General features: G+C 34.4%; 1 protein-coding gene across 2 annotated transcripts in view; it reads right to left on the bottom strand.

Annotated features, from left to right (window-relative positions):
- Positions 1-23,432, bottom strand: part of CHM (CHM Rab escort protein) — a 198,447-nt gene that overhangs the window by 84,640 nt on the left and 90,375 nt on the right. For both annotated transcript variants that reach the window (XM_067724234.1, XM_067724235.1), the window contains exon 8: positions 21,447-21,672. In XM_067724234.1, the coding sequence (XP_067580335.1) occupies positions 21,447-21,672 (226 nt within the window). The remainder of the gene's footprint in view (positions 1-21,446; positions 21,673-23,432) is intronic.

The following is a 23,432-nucleotide window of genomic DNA, read 5'->3' as shown; positions in this document are numbered from 1 at the left end:
TTGCCGAAAAGCACACAGCTTCTTGCAGCCAGAGGTACTGGAAGATCTGATGGCTGGGCCTGAATCAAGCCTTGGAAGAGGAATAGGGTAGGCTGTTAGGGGTGGGGGCAGACTCTAAAAGGTGAGAAAATATAAGGAAATGTAGAAAGGTGAGAATGTATATAGATATCTGAATAACTGAATGGATGTACAAACTGGGGAATGACAAGAAGGAGTTGAAGGATCAAATGATTATGGAATGGGGTTAAAAGGTATGTAGAAGCGTTGGATCTGATGTGGCAGACAACAGAATGCCACTGGAAGTGACAAGTCATCTCAATGAAGGTGGCAGATACTGGAAGCAGGAGGACTGCTAAGGGTTACAGCAGGAACTCAGTTAAGTGATAAGTCCTGGATCATGGCAGAAGAGTAGAAACTGAGGAAAGCATAACTCTAAGAAATTGAGAAGAAATAACACAGTAATTAGGACAGAGTCAAAGGTTAACCCCAGAATTTCTAGGCTGTCGACTTGTGACAAGAAAAATATCGCTGGAATGCTTGTGGTTTCCTTAAGGGGTGCTCAATTTATATAGTAACTCAAAATCCAAGTTTAGACTTCGGAAATGGTATGCGCGTGGTATAAATACACCACCTACCACAGTTGCTAACAATGAGTTTGATGTAATGAAGAAGAATTTTAGAATGGCTATAATAATTTTCGAAAAATCTCAATTTGGTGAAAAATATCAGCCTCTTAAATGCACAAATAAAAATTGTCATTTATCTATAGCAAGGAGTTGCCAACTGGAAGTCCACAGGATAAATCTGCCTGTAGATAAGTTTTGTATGACATCACAGTTAAAAAAAATTCCCTTGGCAAAAACGATCTGGATCTCTAGCTTCTCTGAATAAGAGAAAATCTGACAACAATGGGTCTGCAATTGAGACTTAGGGTCGTATAGCAGCTGCTCCCTTTAGGTGCATCCTGTGCTCAACAGTTCAGTGTGGTCGCTACCACTCCCACCATGTCCTTCCCAACTTCACTTCCTTTCTGTGACCTGATTGGTCCCTGGAGACATTTGTAATTGCAATCCCTATGCCTCAGTTGTTCACTACGTTTTCTTTTGATATTTTTATTTACCTTGTCATGAATGTTCTATGTTAAACGACTATTATTCAGGATGTTGTTCATTACAATTTAAAATAAGGATCTTCTAAAAGAAAAAGAAATCCATTAAAGACACAGCAAAATGCAAATGTTAACAGAATTGGTAGAATTCTGACAGTGTTCATTCATTTTATTAGCTATAGAAGATACTGAAAAAGGGAAAGGTATTTGATGTTCTGAGGTGGCCACAATTTATTTTTCTGAAAACCAGTAGGGTGTTTCCATTTCAAATTGACTGTAACAAGTAATGGAGGAATCTTGGGAAAGCCTGTGAATTATCTCAGCTTCCTTTAGATTAAAAAAAATCTACCTATGAGAGGCAGTGTTAAATCAAAGGTTAAACCTTATTTTGAATTCCTCTTACTTAGAATGCTAACACATTTTATACTTTGGTTATTTACTATTTAATACAGAGATATTCTTCATACTTTTCAGACATTAAAATTAACACAATGAAAATACGAATTTGAAAAATAAGCAATGGTCATTCATGTGAAATTCATATCTGGGTCTGCCTAATGACAGAGAATAAAGACAATTTTCCTCACTTGTGAACATGTCTTCCTCTGTCAAACTAAAAGGAAACAAAGAAAAATGTCACTTTCAAAGATACAAAATAAAATAATTATACTGCACATTAATTAGAAAAAATGACAACTTGTTTTCTAAGTTCACAAAGTCTCAGATTTTTTTCAAATATAAATTTATTTTAATAGGCTCTGACAGATGTAATGCTTGACTGCACAAAGCTGTGGTTAGAGTTTAAGTATCATCAGCTATGGGTGATGGAGATCTACCATTCCCGTACATGCAACTGTAAAAAATACAAAGCTCAGCAGCAAGAAATTTCTCATTTGTCCCACTGTAATTAAGTTAAAAAGAACATGCGAATCCAAGTAAATAAGTTCCTGAAGAATTAAGAAGCACTGAGTCTAATGAGATATATTTTTTCTGTTTCATATATTAAACTGCCACTTCAATTACTTATTTATAACAAGCTCAAATAAAATTCATAAAAGCAACATAATATCTATCCAATATATTATTCAGATAATTGTATATATTTGGAGCATAACCTAACTCTTTGATGCCATTAACCCCAAATAGACATTTAAACTGACAGAAGTCTAAGTGAGTACTGCTTCCAAGAGTGATTTAGATTTTACTCAGAGCACATCAACACTGTACTCACTTTCAACTTTGCCCTGGTGACATCAAACTGTATTACAGATAAATTAACAGTTGTGAAAATTTTTGGCTGGTAGCCCTTATCCTACATAGCCTTTAAAAATCCAATTTTAGTGCCTATCAAGGTAGGAATCAGCAGTGGTAATTTTTTTTAATACAGCTGCAAAACAATAGGACCCATTAATAGCTGAACTTTTGACAGCACTATTCATGATGATTTATGAGTTTGTATATAATTTGATTATTCTATTAATTCTGCTGATTACTGCTTCAGCTAATAAACTGAAGGTCACTTCCAAAATAAATCTTCATTACATTTCACAGAAAGTAACTGCCTCCAACTAGTTTTTTTCTCTAATTAAAAACTAATGTAACAAGAAAATAAGACTTCAGGGTTACTGCATCTGTTGCTACAAGAAAAATGTACTGTGTGTATATAATGTTCCCAGGACAAATCCAACAAAACAAAAAGTATCTCTTCATCTAATTTCTTTACCTTCAAAATGGAAGAACTATTTTATACATATTTATTTGTACTAATTTTGAAATTACAAGAATAAAATCTGAACTGTATTAATGCTTGAGAATTTGAAAACAAAGAATCTTTGAAAATATTCTTCAAATTCATTAATGTAAAATGTAAGGCACTGTTTTCATTTCTAAAATTATAAATGTGGGATTCTATTCAATATATATGAAAAATGAACAGTAGGTCTTTGCCTTAACCAGAGTTTTTCCTAAAGGTGGCAAGAGACCTTCTCTGCCGCTTAAGATAAATACTGGGCACAAGGCCCTGACAGCTTTGGAGGGAGATCAGAGGAAAAATGGCAAGGGCTCACATTAATGTATTATTCTTATTTAATCTATTTTTACACACAGAACATTCTGTGTCCTGGATTTAATGCTTCATTTTATTACTTTTTTTAAAGTTCTCTAGACCTTCAGCGGAGGTCCTATCATCAAAGCTATTGAATCATACAACTACATCAAACCAATAAAGAAAATTAAACATGATGCATATTTTTCCACAGAAGTCAAAAAGTAATCCTCAAACAGGAAATCATATTTCAAAAGATAGAAAGTTTGCATATAAGAAATTATTGGGACACAGAGATGCTACAAAGAGCAGGTAGCAGTGATTTGTATGCTCACCCATGGCCTCAATTGGGGTACTGTCACAAAGTCCACTCTAACTTGCTCATTGTGTCCCGGTCATATTAACCTTTCTATAACTCAGAAGACCCCACCTTAGACCTTTGACACAGTTCCCGCTGCCTAGACTCTTTCCTCAAATCATCGAAAGCTGAAAGGGTACAATCTGTGGTGTCACTACACTCAAATGCCACCCCGAGTGGCCTTCCCTGACCATCACAGCATCTAATGGGGCACCTCCCTGCCCCAACCAACAGTCACTTCCTTCCATATCACCCTGTATTTTCTGCACAGCACATATAATTCTCTTAAATTTTGTCTACTGTCTTTCCATCCAACACTCTTCAACACTCTTCAACATCTCCACCCCACCAGAGACATTCTGTTTCCAACAATGTATGTCTAGCACCTACAGAAAAGCTAGTATAAAGCATTCAATACATGCATTTATTAAATTAATTTTTATTCTAAATTTGCATATGATAAAACAGAGAGCCCAAATTTATAGTCAACGCTCTCCTAACTTTTCATGTAAAAAAGTATTAGTTTTAGGTCTTTGGTAAAAAACTCAGTAACTGTGACCTAGTGAGTGAGTGACTGAGTGTATGCGTGTTTGAGTGTGTGTGACAGTGTATGGGTATTTAGACAAAACGCATATGGCTATCAAAGAATGCACAAAAACTGCCAATGTATTGGCGGTAACAAACATAATGAACACTCTTACTAGGTTCCTCGTGATCAAGAGTACACATCTGCAAGACACGTTACTGGCTCAATCTTTGGCCAGGGAAGATATCCGTTTCCAAGAGGACATATTCAGTGGAAAGGAAAAAAAATGAGATCAGAACCAGTTTAAGTCTCCAAGGTCTCAGAAACTTTTTGCCTTTTACAGGTTTATTTTAAACTTTCTAATGTAGAAAAAGCTGATTTCAGTGAAACTTCAAGTTTCTAGTTTAATAATCATAATAACTAGTATTCTTTACTCTTGTAAAAAAGTAGTACATAAACATATAAACACTGAACTGTTTTCTACACTATTCCTACATTCTGGGAAAAAATGCTTCGACTCTGATAATTTGACCTTGGAAATATACACTCTTCTTCCCAGTCCTCACTGGAACCTTGTGAAAACACATTAAAAAAAAAAGAGGGTGCGTGTAATCCTTTCCCATAACTTAATTTCCCCAGTATATGGACTCAAGCGTACATCTTTTAACTCTAATGGGAAATTCAAGTTTTTATCAAGTTATTTACAGGAGGATCAGTTTTTTCCTTTGTCAATAAACAATGTAAATATTTAAAAAGGCAAAACGTGCTTACAACACTAGAAGCCATGGTAGGGAAAAAAAAAGCTTTAACATTCTCAGACTTAGACAACAACAACAAATTTGTTTATCCAATGATACTTACCATATTGAGCAATCTGGAGGAACTGTTTTAGTTTTCAAGCATTAGAGTAGTTTTGACACTATGCATAAATTAAGGCTGTGATACTAAGTAAATAACAGGATGGTCAAAGTAAAGAGGATAAATGTTATGAAGGCTATTTTAAAAACCAAAATGATTCAAAGTAATTCTGATTAAAAAAAATTATCTCATCAACTTAATTTTTACATTCTTCATACCTTCTATACTGTCTAAATTTCTTATCATAAGCATGGATATTCTGATAAGCAGAAAGAGAAAAAATTATTTCCTTTTAGGAAAAAAATAAAGCTCAACTTGCTGCAAGGTATAACCAGGAAGTGTACAGTAGCACGTTAGGAAAGAAAACAGCAAAAGAGTAAACAGAATCTGAGGCTTACTGAATATATGCACTGCTGAAGATACATCTTTCAACTGGCTTTATGGAACTAAAAATACATAAAAATCTAGAACCACAGATATAGTTCATATATCTTATATACTATTTTTTTTCTTCTGAACAAGACATCTAAAATTATGTTTTCCTTTATTCCTAGAACACAAGGAAACATACATATTGGCTGTTAATAAGCTACCTTCCATTTGGTAAGGTAAAAGTGATAAAAGCCATCACTCATAGGTGAATTCCAGATTTTGTATGAATTTTATGCTCAGTTTAATAACATAGTGGTTCTCAACCTTGGTATTCTGCAAGACAGTGTGCCTTAAGTTTGTGAGAAAAAAAAAAGGTGGCGTTACAGTGAGACTCATGCAGAGACTATAGCCTCTCAACTAGGCCAAAGCCTGAGTGGGTCAAACATGCATAAGGATGGATGCACCATGTATGCTGACAAAGAAAGGGGTTGAGAACTACTGGTTGTCTAAATATCCTATTCTTAACAAAACAAGAAAGCATCCTACATCACAGAGAACCTCAAAGCTGCCCAAGTACCTTTCGCTATGCTTTTGTGCTTTGCTGTCTTCGGCGTCCTTTTTGCTACCGTGATTTTATTTCCCACAGACAAGTAGCGTGTTTTTCTCATACCATTTCAACATATTAACTACATGCTCCAAACTGACATTAAGGAATTAAACTCACTTACGTTTTCAAACTTAGCTTTGTATCCCTAGAGAAAACATTCCTACTTAGGGGAGATTTTACCTATGGTTTGACATCTTCCAGGAGGAACAAAATGCATAGACGCTCAAGCTTAATCTGCAAGGTTGACAGATTCATTTTCTTAATCTCACTAACTATATATCATATATGAGGGTATTTAAAAAACCTTTCTGAATGCAGTGATCAGGCCAATTTTATTAGTATTCTGTGACTAAGATCATTTCCATAAAGAATGGTTAACAGCAGAAACATTCAGTCTGCTCAACTGACTGAACATCAAGAGCATCAGTATGTTTATTGGGCCCTTAAAAATACCAGCTCCACAGTTTACATTCCAAGGAAAATTCTTTTCTACCCCAGCCAGTATTCAGGAATAAAGCAATATCTTTTCTCATGTAAGTTTTGATAATATTAGATCTCTAATTATTATTATTATTATTTTTTGTGGTACGTGGGCCTCTCACTGGTGTGGCCTCTCCCGCAGGCTCCGGACGTGCAAGGCTCAGCGGCCATGGCTCACAGACCCAGCCGCTCCACGGTATGTGGGATCTTCCCGGACGGGGTCATGAACCCGTGTCCCCTGCATCGGCAGGCGGACTCTCAACCACTGCGCCACCAGGAAAGCCCAGATCTCTAATTATTATATACCAAAAACTGTATTGGAGATAAGTAATAGTCTCATTATGGCCAGAATATTTAAGTTAAAATTTGAAAGAAGATGACCAAATGCTTCTGCTTTACACTTGATTTATCTGTACCATACAGACACTGCCTTAGTCTGCTGGTTTTAAAAGAGTCCATTTTAAGCACTAAAAGATTCATGTCCTAAACAGACATTCAATAGTGGGTTTTATTTCTACTTTAGAAATACAAAGAAAACTAATGTTTGTTTTCAACTGATTTGTTTGTGAAAGAAGTACATCATAACATGCACTACCACAATGCAGGGAAAAGTCAGGTCTAACCTCACAAAAAAGGGACAAGCAAGAAAGCCAGTTCTAGGCAGGGGAGGAGGTGTTGCACTAGATTTCAGACAGCAGTGGCTCTGATCCTGGTACATCCACCTCTGTACTAGGACCACTACAGGATGACAGTTAAGTGTTGATTTTGAAGACATCATGGAAGGTGGAAACACTTCAGTCAAAAATTTGGCTCTCAATTCATTAAGCATTTGGAACCACTCCACTATACCTAAGAACGCAAATTCTCATCTGCACAACTTAAGAAACTTGGAAATTTTAAAATTTTGTATAACAAAGGCTCATGTAGTGCTTATCATGTGCCAAGTACTCTTCTAAGAGCTTTGCAAATATTCATTTCCTTAATCCTCATAACAGCCCTATATTGTTATTCCATTGTTATACAGGAGGAAACTGAAAACACAGGGTGGTTAACCAGTAGGTAAGTGCCAGAGCCAGGATTCAAACTCAGCAAGTCTGGCTTCAGAGTCTCTACTCTTAACTACTAAACTATGCTACCTCTAGGAATATGATATGTTAAAACATAAAATTAGGATCAAAGTTAACTGTTCATTCAACAAATGTGTATAATTCAAAAGAGGTTATTTTAGAGTTAATTCCTTCTATTTTTAAATGCACCTGAAGAATATGGGTCTATGCATATGGGACCACAATTAAAGATTATAGATTCAAAAATGAGTATTTTCAAATTCAAATATAAAAGAGATTTACTTAAGAAAAAAAGCCACACTGTGATCCCATTTTTCTTTTCTTTTTCTTTTTAACATCTTCATTGGAGTATAATTGCTTTACAATGGTGTGTTAGTTTCTGCTCTATAACAAAATGAATCAGCTATACATATATTCATTTTTCTTTTAAAAACTCTAGTTGGGTAAGCAAAAAGTTTGAAAAATATGGCTGTTTACAAATACATGTGCACTTGTATGAATTAACGTAGGGATACCAGTCTAAATGTAAGTTAAAAATTACAGGTTTATTATATTCAATGTATGTGAATTAAAAACTGTAGGAGTAATTAAAATAATTAGTTGAAACTAGTTTGGCTTCTTGAGTAGGCTAAATATACCTTCCTGTTTATGCTACTCATTTGTTTAGCAAACTGTTTACATACAGAGTATAAAGTAAAAACATTCAAATTGTTATGAATGTTAAACTGGTGAGATTAAAATTGGTGAAGTTTTGCCATATGGAAGTGGGGTGTTTTTTTGGCAAAACTTTTATTCTATTTCAATATATCAGGCAAGTGAGAACCTACTGCCTAATTTAGGGAGAGGGGAGAAGATGAGGCATGAACAGATAGAAAAATAAGGAGGAATGGTTAAGTTACATTAATTATTTCAGCCCCAAGAGAGCTCTCCTTTACAAATTATTTCTCTAGTACCTGAAAGATAAAACAGTTTCTGTCCTGCAGTATTTAATTTCTTTCCATGGTAATTTCTAATTCCGTTTTCAAAATATTTAACTTATTAAGCACCTATTATGTGCCAGCCAAAGTTCTAAGCAGTTACCTATGTATGAGAAAAGTATACCAAATTCAATAGTAAAAAAAGAAAAATTATGGAGTACCTATTTACGCGCTAGGAACTACAGGAGACATAGAGATGACAATTTTATACCGCAAATATATCTATCAACAGACTCAAATTATTAGGTAATTTAATTACATAATTAAATTCTAAATCTAGTTTGTATAAACTGGTCTACAATATATAAATTAATGTTTCAGTAATTACAAAAACATTCATTCTAAATACCAAAACTGTGAAGTCATTCAATTTTTGTTGTAATACCCTACATCAGTGTTGGACAATTTTCAACATACTTTCCCTAACATCATCACATTTAAGGCTCACAATAGCCCAGGTCAGGAGGTAGGATTAGATTTAACTACCCATAATACAGGTAAAACAATTGAGGCTCTGAGAATTTAAATGACATGTTCAAGTTCATGCAAGTAACAACATGACAGAGCTAGAATCAGAACCCAATTCTAAGACTGATACTTTTATAATACACGGAAAACTTTCTTTCTTGGAAGTACGACAGGTATTTTATAAAAAGATTCAGTTTTTGAGCACTCCTTACCAAAGTAGAATATAAACTGATGAATAATTGGAAATGAACAGCTTTGTTACAACTACAGATGATCACATTAATTAGATCAATCTGGAACAAAACCAAATTAAATAAGGGAAGAGCAGAGAACGCCTGGAAACCCAGCTATCTAACATAGCTGGCAAATAAAGCCTTAGATCTTTGTAATCTGGCTGCCCTAAGGTTTTTTTTTGCTCTTTGAATTGACTTGAAAATAAACACACTTCACATATTATTTCTATTACAGTTGCACAATAATATATTGGCTCCAAAGAGATGGGTTAAGAATTGTTTTGAATGATACTTAAGTTAGTCTATGCAATCATACAGTGTTACCTTTCAATTTAATCAAACTAAAATTTCAGCTCTAAACATGGACTTAATTCAAATATCATTGGACTTAATTCGAATATCACTCTTGCCCTATATATAGTCAGCCACCTTTCACTCTAATACAAGTTATTAGAATTATTTTAAGACCTGGAATAGCACACATAGACCTGGCGTAGTTACCTGAGGAGAAAATGATTGGGTGAGTTTAATCTAGTATCTGAATTAGCACTGAAGGGGAAGTAAAGTAGAACCTGAAACTGTATAATTTGTGTAGCCAATACAATTCTAATATATTCATAAGAGTCACAATAAATGCTCCAGCACCACACACTTAAGTGTAATATAAGTTTTTTAAAAAATTAATTAATTTATTTATTTTTGGCTGCGTTGGGTCTTCGTTTCTGTGCGAGGGCTTTCTCTAGTTGTGGCAAGCGGGGGCCACTCCTCATCCCGGCGCGCGGGCCTCTCACTATCGCGGCCTCTCTTGTTGCAGAGCACAGGTTCCAGACGCGCAGGCTCAGTAGTTGTGGCTCACGGGCCTAGTTGCTCCGCGGCATGTGGGATCTTCCCAGACCAGGGCTCGAACCCGTGTACCCTGCATTGGCAGGCAGATTCTCAACCACTGCACCACCAGGGAAGCCCGTAATATAAGTTTTAATAAGAGGCTACTCCCAAATTAAAAGACTTGTCCTGTCAAAACCTGAGGAATAATGCAGGAAAGGACACAAAAGCATTCCATTGTTTTATTAACGACAACGTTCACTGATCTGTGAATAACCTGGCAAAAAATGAAGATTATTGAGTTACTTTACCTGTCTATCCATCCATCACCAGAGAACAGGTTTCAAAATGATGGATTATCTCACCACCCTGCAGTTTATCCCACACAATACTCTCTCCTCAAGGGAAAAACAAACAAGTGATCATACAAACATCATCATGCTTACCTCCTATACTTTATGTATCATCTCCATGCCAATATCAACTATTAACTAGAAGGAAAACTGTCTGGAAAATCATATACAAAAGACTCAAAAAATGAGGTATGTCACTGTTTATTTTACCCTCTAGGATTTTACAGTTTATAAAAAGCCTATTCAAAAAATAGTCCTCAAACTATTGGGAGACAAGCTTTTGGTTAACCTATTCTACAATGCTATTCTAATTTAATAAGGACGGTTCTCAATTGAAATAGTACATCCCAGTGGTTCCTAACCTTTTTGAGCTGTGATACATCCCTTGAGACACTGACAGAAACTAAGAACCTCCTAAAAAATGCAGCTATGCACATTACACCCACAAAATTTGGCATGAGATTTCAGGGTATTTACCCCCAAACTCCTGAAACCCAGGTGATTTATTCCAGGCATTGGAAGCCAGGTTAAGGACCCCTGAATTTGAAGAATGCCTATTATTATACCGGCCTTCCACTGCTATCTATTTTAAGCTGAGATATGTGTTTTTAAAGATGATGGCTATAAGTTGGCTTATGCTATAATTGAAGATGCCCAAATTAAAAAAAATTAAGAGGATTGTAATTACATGTATTCTTTAAATGTGTGGATTGAAAGAAAGGAAAAGAAAATATACCAAAATATTTAGTGTGGTTATTGTTAACAGGTGATGGGATTTAACTATAATAATCAATAGTAATACTTCTGTTCCTGTTTTCCAAAATTTCTGTACATGAAATTATATTTCTTTAAAAAATATTTATTTATTTATTTTGGCTGCACTGGGTCTTAGTTGTGGCATGTGGGATCTTTAGTTGCAGCACACGGGATCTTTAGTTGTGGCATGCAGGCGGGATCTAGTTCCCCAGCCAGGGATTGAACCCGGACCCCCTGCATTGGGAGCACAGAGTCTTAGCCACTGGACCACCAGGGAAGTCCCCGTATTTCTTATATAATAAAGACATAATTTTATTAAGCATGATGACACCAACAATAGGAAAATGATTAAATAAATTATGGCACATAGGTCCATATACCAGAGAACTGTTCAGCCCTTAACATTTTAAGTATGCATATACATACATGTTCATACATAGATATCTGTATAAGCATGGGAAATATGGGAAGATATGCAACTAACTTAACAATGGTTAACTCTGGGGGTGGAATTCTAGGGTGGGAAATAGGGCTTGCGCTTCCTTATAAAAGTGAGTGTCTGTGTGCTTTATTATTTTTTTTCAGTATTTTCATTTTTTTCTACCTACTAAGATTATATGTTACCCCAAAATTTGCTTTTTAATGGCTATTTAACATCTCCTGACAGGTATACTTTGCTAAATGACCTACATGAATTATTCCATTGATTCAAGTGCCAAGAGATTTTAAACTGTTCTGTTCCTTAAAGAATTTTTACATAGTTCCAGATTATAGAACCAAAAGTTGAGTAAGAAGAATGTAAGAAAGACCTGAAAGAACATTTTATTCTCCCTGCCTGTCAACATTTAACTAGAGTAGACTACACCAAATTAAATATATACTGAGTTGGACTAAACCAGTATTTCTCAAACAGGGACTATTTTGCCCCGGGGGACATTTGGCAATGTCTGGAGATATTTTTGTCTGTCACAAGTAGGTAGGTGAAGGTAGTGGCATCTAGTGGATAGAGGCCAGAGATGCTGCTAAATAAACATCCTAAAATGCATAGGACAGCTCTTTCAACATCACAACAAAGAATTATACTGCCAAAAATGTCAACAATACTTCAATTGAGAAGCTAGCCTAAATCAAGAGCCTCTAGAACAATTATGTATCTCACAGAAATGGACCATGTTCAATGACAAGGTGGGGTCAGACCACTGATGGTTCTTAGCATAGAGTGGAGCCCAATCTTCTTGCTCTTTTCTAGAAATGGATGGGTTAACAGAGCAGTCTGAGATTCCTATAACTTCCTAAGTGTCATCTGTGTGCTTTGATTAAATTAATTTCATGTCATATCTGTTTAGGCTCCTTCAAATCATTTCTGAGTACTGATGGCATTCATTCCTGCATTGCACACTCTGGAACCTGATGAAATATGTTTTCTTATTCTTTAATTGGTCTATGAGTGTGCATTTTATTTTCTTTCCTCAACTACAGTAAACACTATTGACACCGCCATCAAAGTCTGACTATATCATATTCTTTTTCATATATATCCACTACACCTAGGAGAGTATAAAGTAGAGAACAGACGCTTAAAAAATAGCTGTTGAATTAAAATGGGAAGAAATGAAAATAATCAAACTTATAACAAATGACAGAGATGCTTCTTCACAAGTTTTCTGTCACTTTAACTAAATCTTTTCCTTCTTGTTGATTAGAATTGGGCCCGGAGAGCAATTCCCCTGGCTGCTTCCTCTTCAGCAGTGTTCCCTAAACAAGCAGCATCAACAACATCTGGAAACTTATTAGAATGCAAATTTCCAGGCCCCACTTCAGATCTACAAGTCAGAAACTCTGGGAATGGGACACAGTAATCTGTTAAATTCTGACGTAAGTGAAAGCTTGAGAAATATTGCTCTATGGGCCCTTTAACACCTAATTTTTGCAGCAATTCATAAATACCAACTATTCACTCACTTATCCATCAAATACTTAATGAATGACTAATAAATACCAGGTATTGCACTCAGGCAATTTTCTATAATTTCCTAACATCAAGGTTTTAAAAAAATTATTATCATGTTTTGTAGGTACAAGTCTATCCCGTTGATTACACTAGGGTCGGAAAAACTACCACCTATTTTTGTAAATAAAGTTTTTTTGGAACACAGCCACGTCCATTCTTTTACATACTGTCTAAGACTGCAAATAGTTTCAACCAAAACCATATGGCTTGCAAAGCCTAAACTATTTACTATCTGACCCTTACAGAAAAAGTTTGTTGACCCACTGGATTAGAACACAAATCTAGCTCAGTCCCTAACTTGGTCTCATACTTGCCCTGGTAGCATTCTACAACAGCAGCAACAGCAGCAGTAATCATCATAATCATAGTAACAGTAAGAGTAGTAACACCTAACACTTATGTAGTACTTACTAAGGCAAGTACTGTTTAAGCACTTTCTAGATATTAATTCACTTTAAGCCTCACAACCTATGAAGTAGATACTACTATTATTATCCCCATGGAAAAACTGAAGAGACTGGAACACAGAGAGTTTAAATAACTTGCACAATGATACACAGCTAGCACATGGTGAAACCGGAATTTGACCCCATTGGTCTGGCTCTAAAATGTACACTCTGGTTCACTGCACTGAACTTACTTCTCCCCCACACCACTAGAGCACAGATATCTGCTTGCATCTACCCGAAGAGGCGCTTGTAAATTACAGTTCCAATAGCAATATTTTCAAGTTTTCCCATCTCTCCCTGGTCTTTAGAGCCCAGAAGCACCTTTGCTATTCACTCTTTAGAACCTCTTCTTTTTATAAGCTCTTAAGGATGATTATCTGAGTAAAAAAATAATGCTTTCTTTTATAGAAAATTCTCACAATGGTTCTCAACCCTTATTAGGTCACGGATGCCTGTGAAAATCTGATGAAACTACCAATATTTTTATAAAGATATACATATAACCTGTTATATATAAGTTCCAAGGACCTATGGACCCTAGATTAAGAACCTTTGGTATATTTCAATGCAGTTCTATTCAGCTGCACTGCTGCAAAACAATAGTGTGTAGCGATCCACTGTGAAAATATTTCTTAACCATATGATTTATATACTTGATGTCCAATTAATTAATCCGTTTCTTTTAAATTCACTCTGGCAATTTTTTAACATTTAATTTCAAATATTTAAGGCTTGATTCAATAATCAAGCTTTACATAAATACACACACACATACATTTGCATTGGTCAAATCTACCAACAATTAGACATAGGGCCAGATTCTGCACCTAGGTGTATCGTGGAGTTCTACTTATGACACTGTGGGAGGAAACCAATGGGATTTGGAGCATAAAACAGATCAATGCTAACTAGTCCCCAAAACGTATAAAACATAACTGCTACTGGGCTCATCTGCATTACTGTTTATCAAATGCATACATACAAGTTATAGGGGTGGGGGGGAGATCGATTTGCTCATGGTCTGTTTCTCCTTTTACCTTTATCAATTAGGTAAATTTAGGAATTTGACATAATTTCTTTATTCATCTAAACTGGTATTTCCTGTTGGGCACAGAATCAGAACATGTTTCTAGAACACGGTAAGAATGGCCCTTATTCTCTCCTGTCTTTTTTGCGGGGGTGGTGGGTGGTGGTGGGGGAATGACTATGCATCGACTGTGAGAAAAGAAATCATAGCAAATTACAAGTTGTTAAACCACAAATATTTAAAAATCCCTCCAAATAACAATATTTTAATTAACTATCTCCTCTTAATTTTTTCCAGAAAACATTGTTTAAAGAAACATTGTAGAAGAAGTTAGTTGTGTAGAATGCATACCAGGAAATCTGGTTTCTAGTCTCAGCCTCTCTTTACCTTAACTTTCCTCATTTGTAAAATTAGACAACCAGTCAAAACAATATAACAGCATTCTTCCAACTCTAAGTTTTTCTGTCATATCACTAGCAAAATAGTAGGGAGATTTTTACAAGAAGAGAGATTAACGAGAATGCTGTTGAGGGGGAAAAAATGTACAATTAAAGAATCTAGATCCATAATCTAGCCCACACTTGTTGGGGTGAAGGGGTAAGAACATTGGGGGCAGACAGTAAAAAACCATCTCAATTTTGCTTTTTCTGACTTCACATGCAGTTGAAGCCATAAATAAACTCATAAAATTTTCCATCAGTATAATCTTTCATCAATTTTAAGGCTTCTCTTGGTTTTCAAATATGTTGATCCAGGTTAACAAACATCTCTTAGATTTCTGAAAATTCTCTAAATAAAAAAGCTTGGGGGCGTCCCTGGTGGCGCAGTGGTTGAGAGTCTGCATGCCGATGCAGGGGACACAGGTTCGTGCCCCGGTCCGGGAAGATCCCACATGCCGCGGAGCCGCTGGGCCCGTGAGCCATGGCCCATGAGCCTACGTGTCCGGAGATTGTGCTCCGCAAGGGAGAGGCCCCAACAGTGAGAGGCCCGCGTACCACAAAAAAAAAAAAAAAAAGAAAAAAAAAAAGCTTGGTTATTACAGAAGAAAATAAGCAGGCAACTTTGGTCTGAGAGATGTTTTATACTATGAGTTCTCCAAATAGAACAATACAACATTCAGTAAAGTGTATGTTTTGATCTTGGACTTTGGACTAAAGAAGTTATTTTTTTAAAGCAGAGGAAAAAAGACAAAATATAAAATACCTTACACTTTATATTAAAAAACCAATTCCATGGTTATGACAAAATCATAGTAGCATCTATGTGGCCCATTTGGGGCATCATTCTTTCTTCCATTACTGATTGAATGTATCAAATGGGAGATTCCCTTTCCTGTTGTTCCATGCTATTCCTATAATCTTGAGCAAGTTACTTATATGTTTTGGACTTTTGGTGTTCTTTCATTCTCTTTTTTAAAAAGCTCTAATTTAATCAGTGTGTGTTCCACAATTTCCTGAGGTAGATCATGCATCTATTCAATTTTCCATATACAATACTCAGGAAAATGATATTTGAATGCGAATACTTGGTACAAAATATTTGGTGGTGATTTTACACACACACACACAATTTATATTACATGTTAAAAGTAAAACATATTCATTCTGTATGTTTTAACAATCCCATTACATTAAAGGAAAAAAAGGAAATAAAATGTAGGCTAAAATCTGAAGAATGGAAGGCAGAATTACCTAGTAAACTATTAGTTAAATTCTCTCTCTTTACAAAAAACAAGTAACAATCTCCAGGCAGTCTAAGTCTATTTATAAAAAAAAATGTAGAGTTTGTTTGCTCCCACAGGTACTGCTCCATTTCATAGGTTATGAAAACACGACACAGTATATGAAACCCATTCTGAACTAGAAAGTAGTTCTAAAGGCTACCATGTTACCAACCACACAGATAACAAAAACAAATTACTTGGTTAGGGCTTAAAAAGGACTTCTGTTTGGAAGATATAGTGTGAGAGTTTAAAAACCTATATACTGCATACATATCCTGCCCAGTGTGCCAGAAAAAATATTAACCAACGAATATACAGTAGGGGAAATTCTATGGCTTGCTAGACTAGAAAAATATATAGGTTTCAATGACTTTCTTCCAGTATGGTCCAATTTATGTATCTTGACATATCAATGGGTAATAGGTAGTACAATAAATAAGCTTCATTTTCTTTGCTGAAAAAAAACCCTACCTATTTAAATTGATAAAAACCTCAAAGGGTGGTCATTCATGAAAGTTATCTCCAGTAGTTAAAATGTTATAGTTTATGCAGAGTTCATCTAGAATGCAAGGATATGACTTACAAAAGTCTTTGAATCCTTCACATAAATATACATGCATGCCATTTATAACAGTAGCCTTGATGAGAACACACTGTAACTGGCTGTGAGAAATGCTTAAGAGGGTTATATTAAAACAGAATATAAAACGGTGGTTAGAAATCACAGAACAGGTGATACCTAATTCTGATAACCTGGTGATAAAAAGTGTAGACTATGATGTACAGATGGTGGTAGTGTTAGTACTTTAGGATATAAACAGAACAATATTTATATGAAATTGTAAAGCATTATGCAGGGAATCAAATATAAAATTAAAAGTTAATATCCCTAGGCCAAGTAAATGCATTTTATTATAACTTATAAACACACAGATTCATATATATAATATGTAGGAAGAACTCAGAGTTGCCAAAGAACCACCCAGAAGTTTAATACACTACTTCAAATATAACAGTCTTTTGTTGTTGTCTTTAATATCTATCTATCTACACAAATACATATACATTTAATTATATCAATTCACTTCAAATTGGAGAGAGCGAGATATAATTTTTATAACAAACATTAAATATGAACCACACACAAAATTCTGAGATAGGCTTGCAGAGGATAAAAAGATACAGAAGGCTGATAAAACCTCAGCCTTAAGAAGGTTACAATCATCTTTGGCGAAAAATATTTCCTTTGTCTAGAATTCAACACATAAGGGTGTCATTCAAATTTTTTATCAGTACAGGACAAATGAAACTTTTAAATGTTGTTTCCCTTAAAAATAACAAATAAACAAACATTAAATATATATTTACAAATATATGAATTAGGAAAGGAAATAAATGGATTTTGTGAAAAAATAAGAATGAGGTTAAACAATCCATTTTCATAAAGTGCTGGTAAGGAAGCCAGTGATCTTCTGCTCACTCCCCAGTGACCTGTTGATTTTGTCCCTATTCCTTACCCTAAAGTTCTGTAGGAGTAAGTGGCAAGTGGGAACATGAGAGAAAGTAGTGTAGCTCCCTCTGAATCGGGCAAAGCCACAGGAAGAGGAAAAGAATGATTAAGAAACCCATACAACTCCCCTATTAGTTTCAATTGATAGGAGGACCTCTGGTCCTGGGGGACATGACACTGCCCATTCATCCCTACTTTGACAATAGGTGGAGGAGAAAGAACTTGTCTGGAATTACACAGACCTATCTTTCAGAATTAAGTTACTTTCAAATTTATAACATTCTTACCACCATTCATAAAATCACATATTGGACTAGATACTGTGAAGGGACCTCCTATTACTAACAAAAGACTATTTCTTACATTAAACATAATTTTTATTGCACTGCTGAGAGTGAAGGAAATAAGAGAAATGTCCATAGGAAATCCACAACCCCAAACACACATATGCACAGTACAAACCCTGAGCTGAACTCAAAGCTTTGAGCAACAAACACTGCAATTAAAAAAAAAACAAACAAACAAGTCGTGTTGCCCGTATCAGTGTGGGAGCTGTATCTGGGGTTTCTTTATTAAGCAAAGACCCCCTGAAGGGAGTTAGAATGGTCCCAAGTCTTAGTGCCTTCCGGCTGAAGGAAAACACAAATAATTCTTGAAGGAAAGCATTCTTAATTTGGGCCCCCAGATTTCCACAGATTAAAATCAATCAAATACAAACTCTCAGTCAAAAATAAGCATGGCACAAGAAAATAAATCATTAACGTAAATCAACAGAAACAACACATGGCAGAATATAAAATATCTGTATATGAAAGAAGTGACCAAGCAAAAGAGTCTATCAAACAATGACAGGAAGATTTTTGGGGAAAAAGCAGAACTTCTAAAAATGAACGATAAAAATATTGGAGTAAAAGAAAAGGGTTAAACTGCAGATTAGTTACAGGTGAAGAGAATAAACTGGAAAACAGACCTTTATTAGGTACCCAGAATGTAGCAGGAAGGACAAGGAAATAGAAAATATGAAAGAGAGATTAAAAAACATGGAAGAGAGAATGCTAAGTTCTAAAACATACCTATTTGTGGTTCCAAAAAGGTGAAAATAAGAGACAATGGATGAAAACAACATTTGCAAGATACTGCCTGATAATTTTCTAAAATAATAAATGACAATTCAAAGATAGAGGAACTTGCAATGTAGTTGTTTGAATCATATGGAATTGTAGGTCAAAATGTTTTAATATTGTTAATTTCATATGGTTTGACCTATATCAAGCTAGATAAATACAAAGGAACCAATACCTAAATTCACTGTAGTGAAAATGCAGAACACTGTAGACAAAATATCTTAAAAACAGCCTGAGAAAAAAGAGATATCACTTATAAAGAAATGACAATCAGGCTGACATCAAACATCTCAACAACAAAAATGGAACCCAAATGACAGTGGAATAAAATTTTAACGTACTGAGAGAAAAGAACTGCCAACATAGAAATGTTTACCTAACAAATATTCACTCAAGAAAAAAGGCAAAAAAAAAAAGTTATTTTCATATGCACACAAACTAGAAAGCATTAACTGCCCAGAGCATAAACTAGAGGAACTTTTAAAATTATATACTTCTGAAGGAAGGAACAGACTCCTGTTAACTGCACTTACACTACTTGGTAAAAGATAGAAATTGTCAGATGGAATTAAAAATATGTAATAATATGCTATTTAGAGCTCTAAATATAGTTGAAAAATAAAGGGATGGAGAAAGATATAACAGGCAAATATTAAAAAGTTGGAGTAGGTCTTTGATATTAGATAAACTAGACTTTAAGAAAAAAATGTATTATTAGGGATGGAGAAAGTCAGCAGACTATACAAAACATTAAATTCATCAGGAAGATTAAACAATTATAAATTTATATAATCTTAATACATTGCCTCAAAATAAATATAAGGTAAAAATTGATAGAATTATAGGGAGAAACTGACAAATCAAAAATCATAATGGGAGATTTCAAAACACATCACTCTCATCATTGACAGATCAAAGAAAAAACACTTCAATAAAAATAAAGTTTGAAAATGACAACTCGAAGTTTGACTTATCAGACTTCAAGAGCAATAATTAGAGAGCCCTGTAACCAACAACTAGATAAACACATTCTTCTTGAGCACATGTGGAAAAATTATAAAAATTGATGACATACTAAGTCATAAAGTTCAAAGAATTAGTACCATAAAAACATATTTTCTATACACAGTAGAATTAAATGAGATGGTAAGAGCAGAAGAATCAACCAGATTAGCTATTTAAAAATACATAACTCATGGGTCAATGAAGAAATCACAATGGAAATTAAGATAATTAGGATTAAAATGAAAATAATATATAATAACTGTGTAAGATTCAAAACAATAGTTAGAACTTTACCATATTAATGCTTATATTAGAAAATTAAAAAGGTGACTATTTAACTCATTAGGTTTCAGCCTAAGAATTTGCAAGGGCAGGGGAGGGGAGGGATGAGTTGAACAAAGCCCAAAGAAAGCAAAATAAAGGATAATAAAGACCAGAAATTAATGAACTAGGATACAGAGAATCAAAAAACCCAAAAGTTGATTCTTTCAAAACATAATAAAGAGATTGAGAAACTTGTCCAAGGTTACATGGCTAATAAATAGAGGAGCCAGGATTTAAATCTATGCAGTCTGTTTCCATAGTCCAGGTTCTTAACTACCATGCTCTACTACCCCCAAAAGTTCTAAGTATAAAAGAAAAGATTGCTATATTTGACTACATTAATCTTAATGACCTCCACGCATCATAAATACCATAAGGCAAGATACATGCAACACATTTAACTGAGAAAAGATCAGTATTCAGAATATATAAAAACACCTACAAATCAATAAGAAAAAGACAACAACCCAAGAGACAAATGCGTAAAAGACATGAACAAGCATTTCCCAAAAGAGAAAACATGAATAGCCAATAATCATATGAGAAGACGCTCAACCTCATTAGTAATCCAGGAAATGTAAAATAAAAATACAATGTGATGATACTTTAGGTGAATTAGACTGACAAAAATTAAAAAGTCTGATAACACCAAATGTTGGCAAAGATGTAGAGCTATGAGAATTCTTATATACTATACTGCTGGGGGAGGTAAACTGGTACAACTCTCTGGAGAAACAACTGGACACTATCTTGTATGAACCTTCATATATCCCATGACTCAGTAATTCCACTCCTAGATATGTATACTAGAGAAAATCTTGAACTTGTATACTCTGAAACATACACAGGATGTTAATAACAACAAAAAACTGGAAAAACCCTGTGTCCATCAACAGAAAAATGGAATAATAACTTGTGGTATATTCAAAATGGAATACTATATAGCAATGAAAATAAGTTTAACTATAACCACACACAACAAGGATGATGCTTTGAAACATAATACTGAGTGGAAAATGGAATTTACAGTATGACTCTATTTTATAAAGTTCAAAAACAGGCCAGACTGATTATAGCATTTAGGTAAGTAGGTAGGCAGGCAAATAGATTATAAAAGAGTAGAACAACAAAGTATATGTTTGCATATACTAAATCTTGACTAAATCTCATTTTTGTCTTTCTATTTTTCATCTGTTATTCAAGTATCAGTTTAAAAGAGATAAGAAAACCAATGCCTGTCTTACCTGCAGAAACACTGAGGGAGTTCTCCTTGGCCATATAAAGGAAACAAAAATGGAGTGTTGCCATACCGCCCAAGACAGTGAAGAAAGTTTTTGGTAGCTCTGAGACCATCTATAGTACTGCTGGCTGTCTCTGATGTCATTGCAATTGAATGTAGGACAAAATATTGGAGGTTGGGGGTCAATTTCTGAGTTTTTAAATATTCAGAAAATGTAATTTCCTCATAGGCTATGAAAAGAAAGATGAAAATTTATCAATTAAAATCAAACCCAAATTTCCACTTAAAACCATTGCACAAAAATGAGATCAGATCTGTTTAAAACACTTGGCAAAGGACACAGGTGGTAATATTATTACATTTTAAACAGAGACTATTGATTGTGGGGGGACAAAAAAAAACTAGAAACAATCTCACTATCCTAATTGGACTGACGATACAATATTTAGCTTTAAATGATGATTCTTTGTTTAGTATTTTATGGATTTAAAAAATTAGAAAAGTATTAAATAATATTAAAAGTATTAAATAATTAAATCATCACAACAGGTTTCCACAGTTGGCAATAATCTTACTTTATTATTAAAACTGCAGAATAATGCCAATAATTATACTTTGAAATATTAAATATGACAAATGGCAATTTTTTTGGTGAAAACGATAGAGTAATACTTGTTTTTTTTGAATTGCTATTTCTTCCTAAAACTGCAAACAATGAACTATGACTAAAAGGTAATGAAAATAATTTCTGTATGGCTAGTGGAATCAGTCTTACTGCCTTATAATCACACCTCAAAACATAAGGATCCCCTAAATACTATTCCTTTAAGCCAAGAACAGAAAAAATGTAATTGGACTGTTATTGGTAGACAAAAACTTCATAGAAATAATATAAACAAAAATTATAAAAATTTCCTAAGAGAATATAAGTTTATACTACTGTGGAGAATAATCTGGCAGTATCTAATGGACTTGAAGCTTTAAGAACAAGCGCTAGACTTTTAATATTCCATCTAATATAAAAAAAACTGCTGTACTTCTCATTGTAACTTTATAAGTGAATTGTCAGTATATTCCTATTTTGGATAACTCTTCCAGCTCAATGCACTTTAAGTGTAAAGCTCTGATATTAAAGTGGTGTATTCAACTTTCAACGAACTCTGAAGTAACTGGTCCCAGATCACACAGTGAGATGGGTCAAAGCCAAGACTAGAAACCATCCATATCTTCGCCTAATCCAGGGGTTTCCCACCCCCATACTATCTAGCTTGTTTTTAATCAATCAAAATAAATAATTCAACATTCCAAGCAAAAGTGATCCTGGAAAAATGAAAAAACATACTGATTTTTTAATGACTGATAAAAAAATTAATGGATGGGGTGTGGGAGAGTAACATATATGCACTGCTATATGTAAAATAGATAAACAACAAGGACCTACTGTATAGCACAGGGAAATATATTCAATATCTTGCAATAAACTATAACAGAAAAGAATATGAAAAAGAATATATATATATATAATATAAATATAACTGAATCACTTTGCTGTACTCTTGAAACTAACATAACATTGTAAATTAACTATACTTCAATTTTAAAAAATGATTAAAAAATTAATGGATAATGAAAAGGGAGTATCATCTATGAAGAACCAGTTGACTGCAGTGTTTAATTAACAAGAATAAAAATGAACACCCAGCACAGAATTGCTGTCATGATGAAAATGTTCTACAGCTGCACTGTAGCCATAGTAGCCACTAGCCACGTGTGGCCACTGAGCACTTGAAGTGTGGCTAGTGAGACTGAGGAACAAATTTTAAATTTTATTTTATTTTAATTAATTTAAATTTAAATAGCTACATTTTGCTAGAGGCTAACCTATTGGACAGTGCAAAGTAAAAATATTTTAAAAGCATAGCGAGTGGCTCATTAAATCAGAGCAAGCATATTAAAATAATAAGAACTCTCAAATAATGTAAGAAAACAA

Source organism: Pseudorca crassidens, chromosome X, assembly GCF_039906515.1.
Source record: "Pseudorca crassidens isolate mPseCra1 chromosome X, mPseCra1.hap1, whole genome shotgun sequence".
Lineage (NCBI taxonomy): Eukaryota > Metazoa > Chordata > Mammalia > Artiodactyla > Delphinidae > Pseudorca > Pseudorca crassidens.
This window is presented reverse-complemented; position numbering and strand designations above follow the sequence as displayed.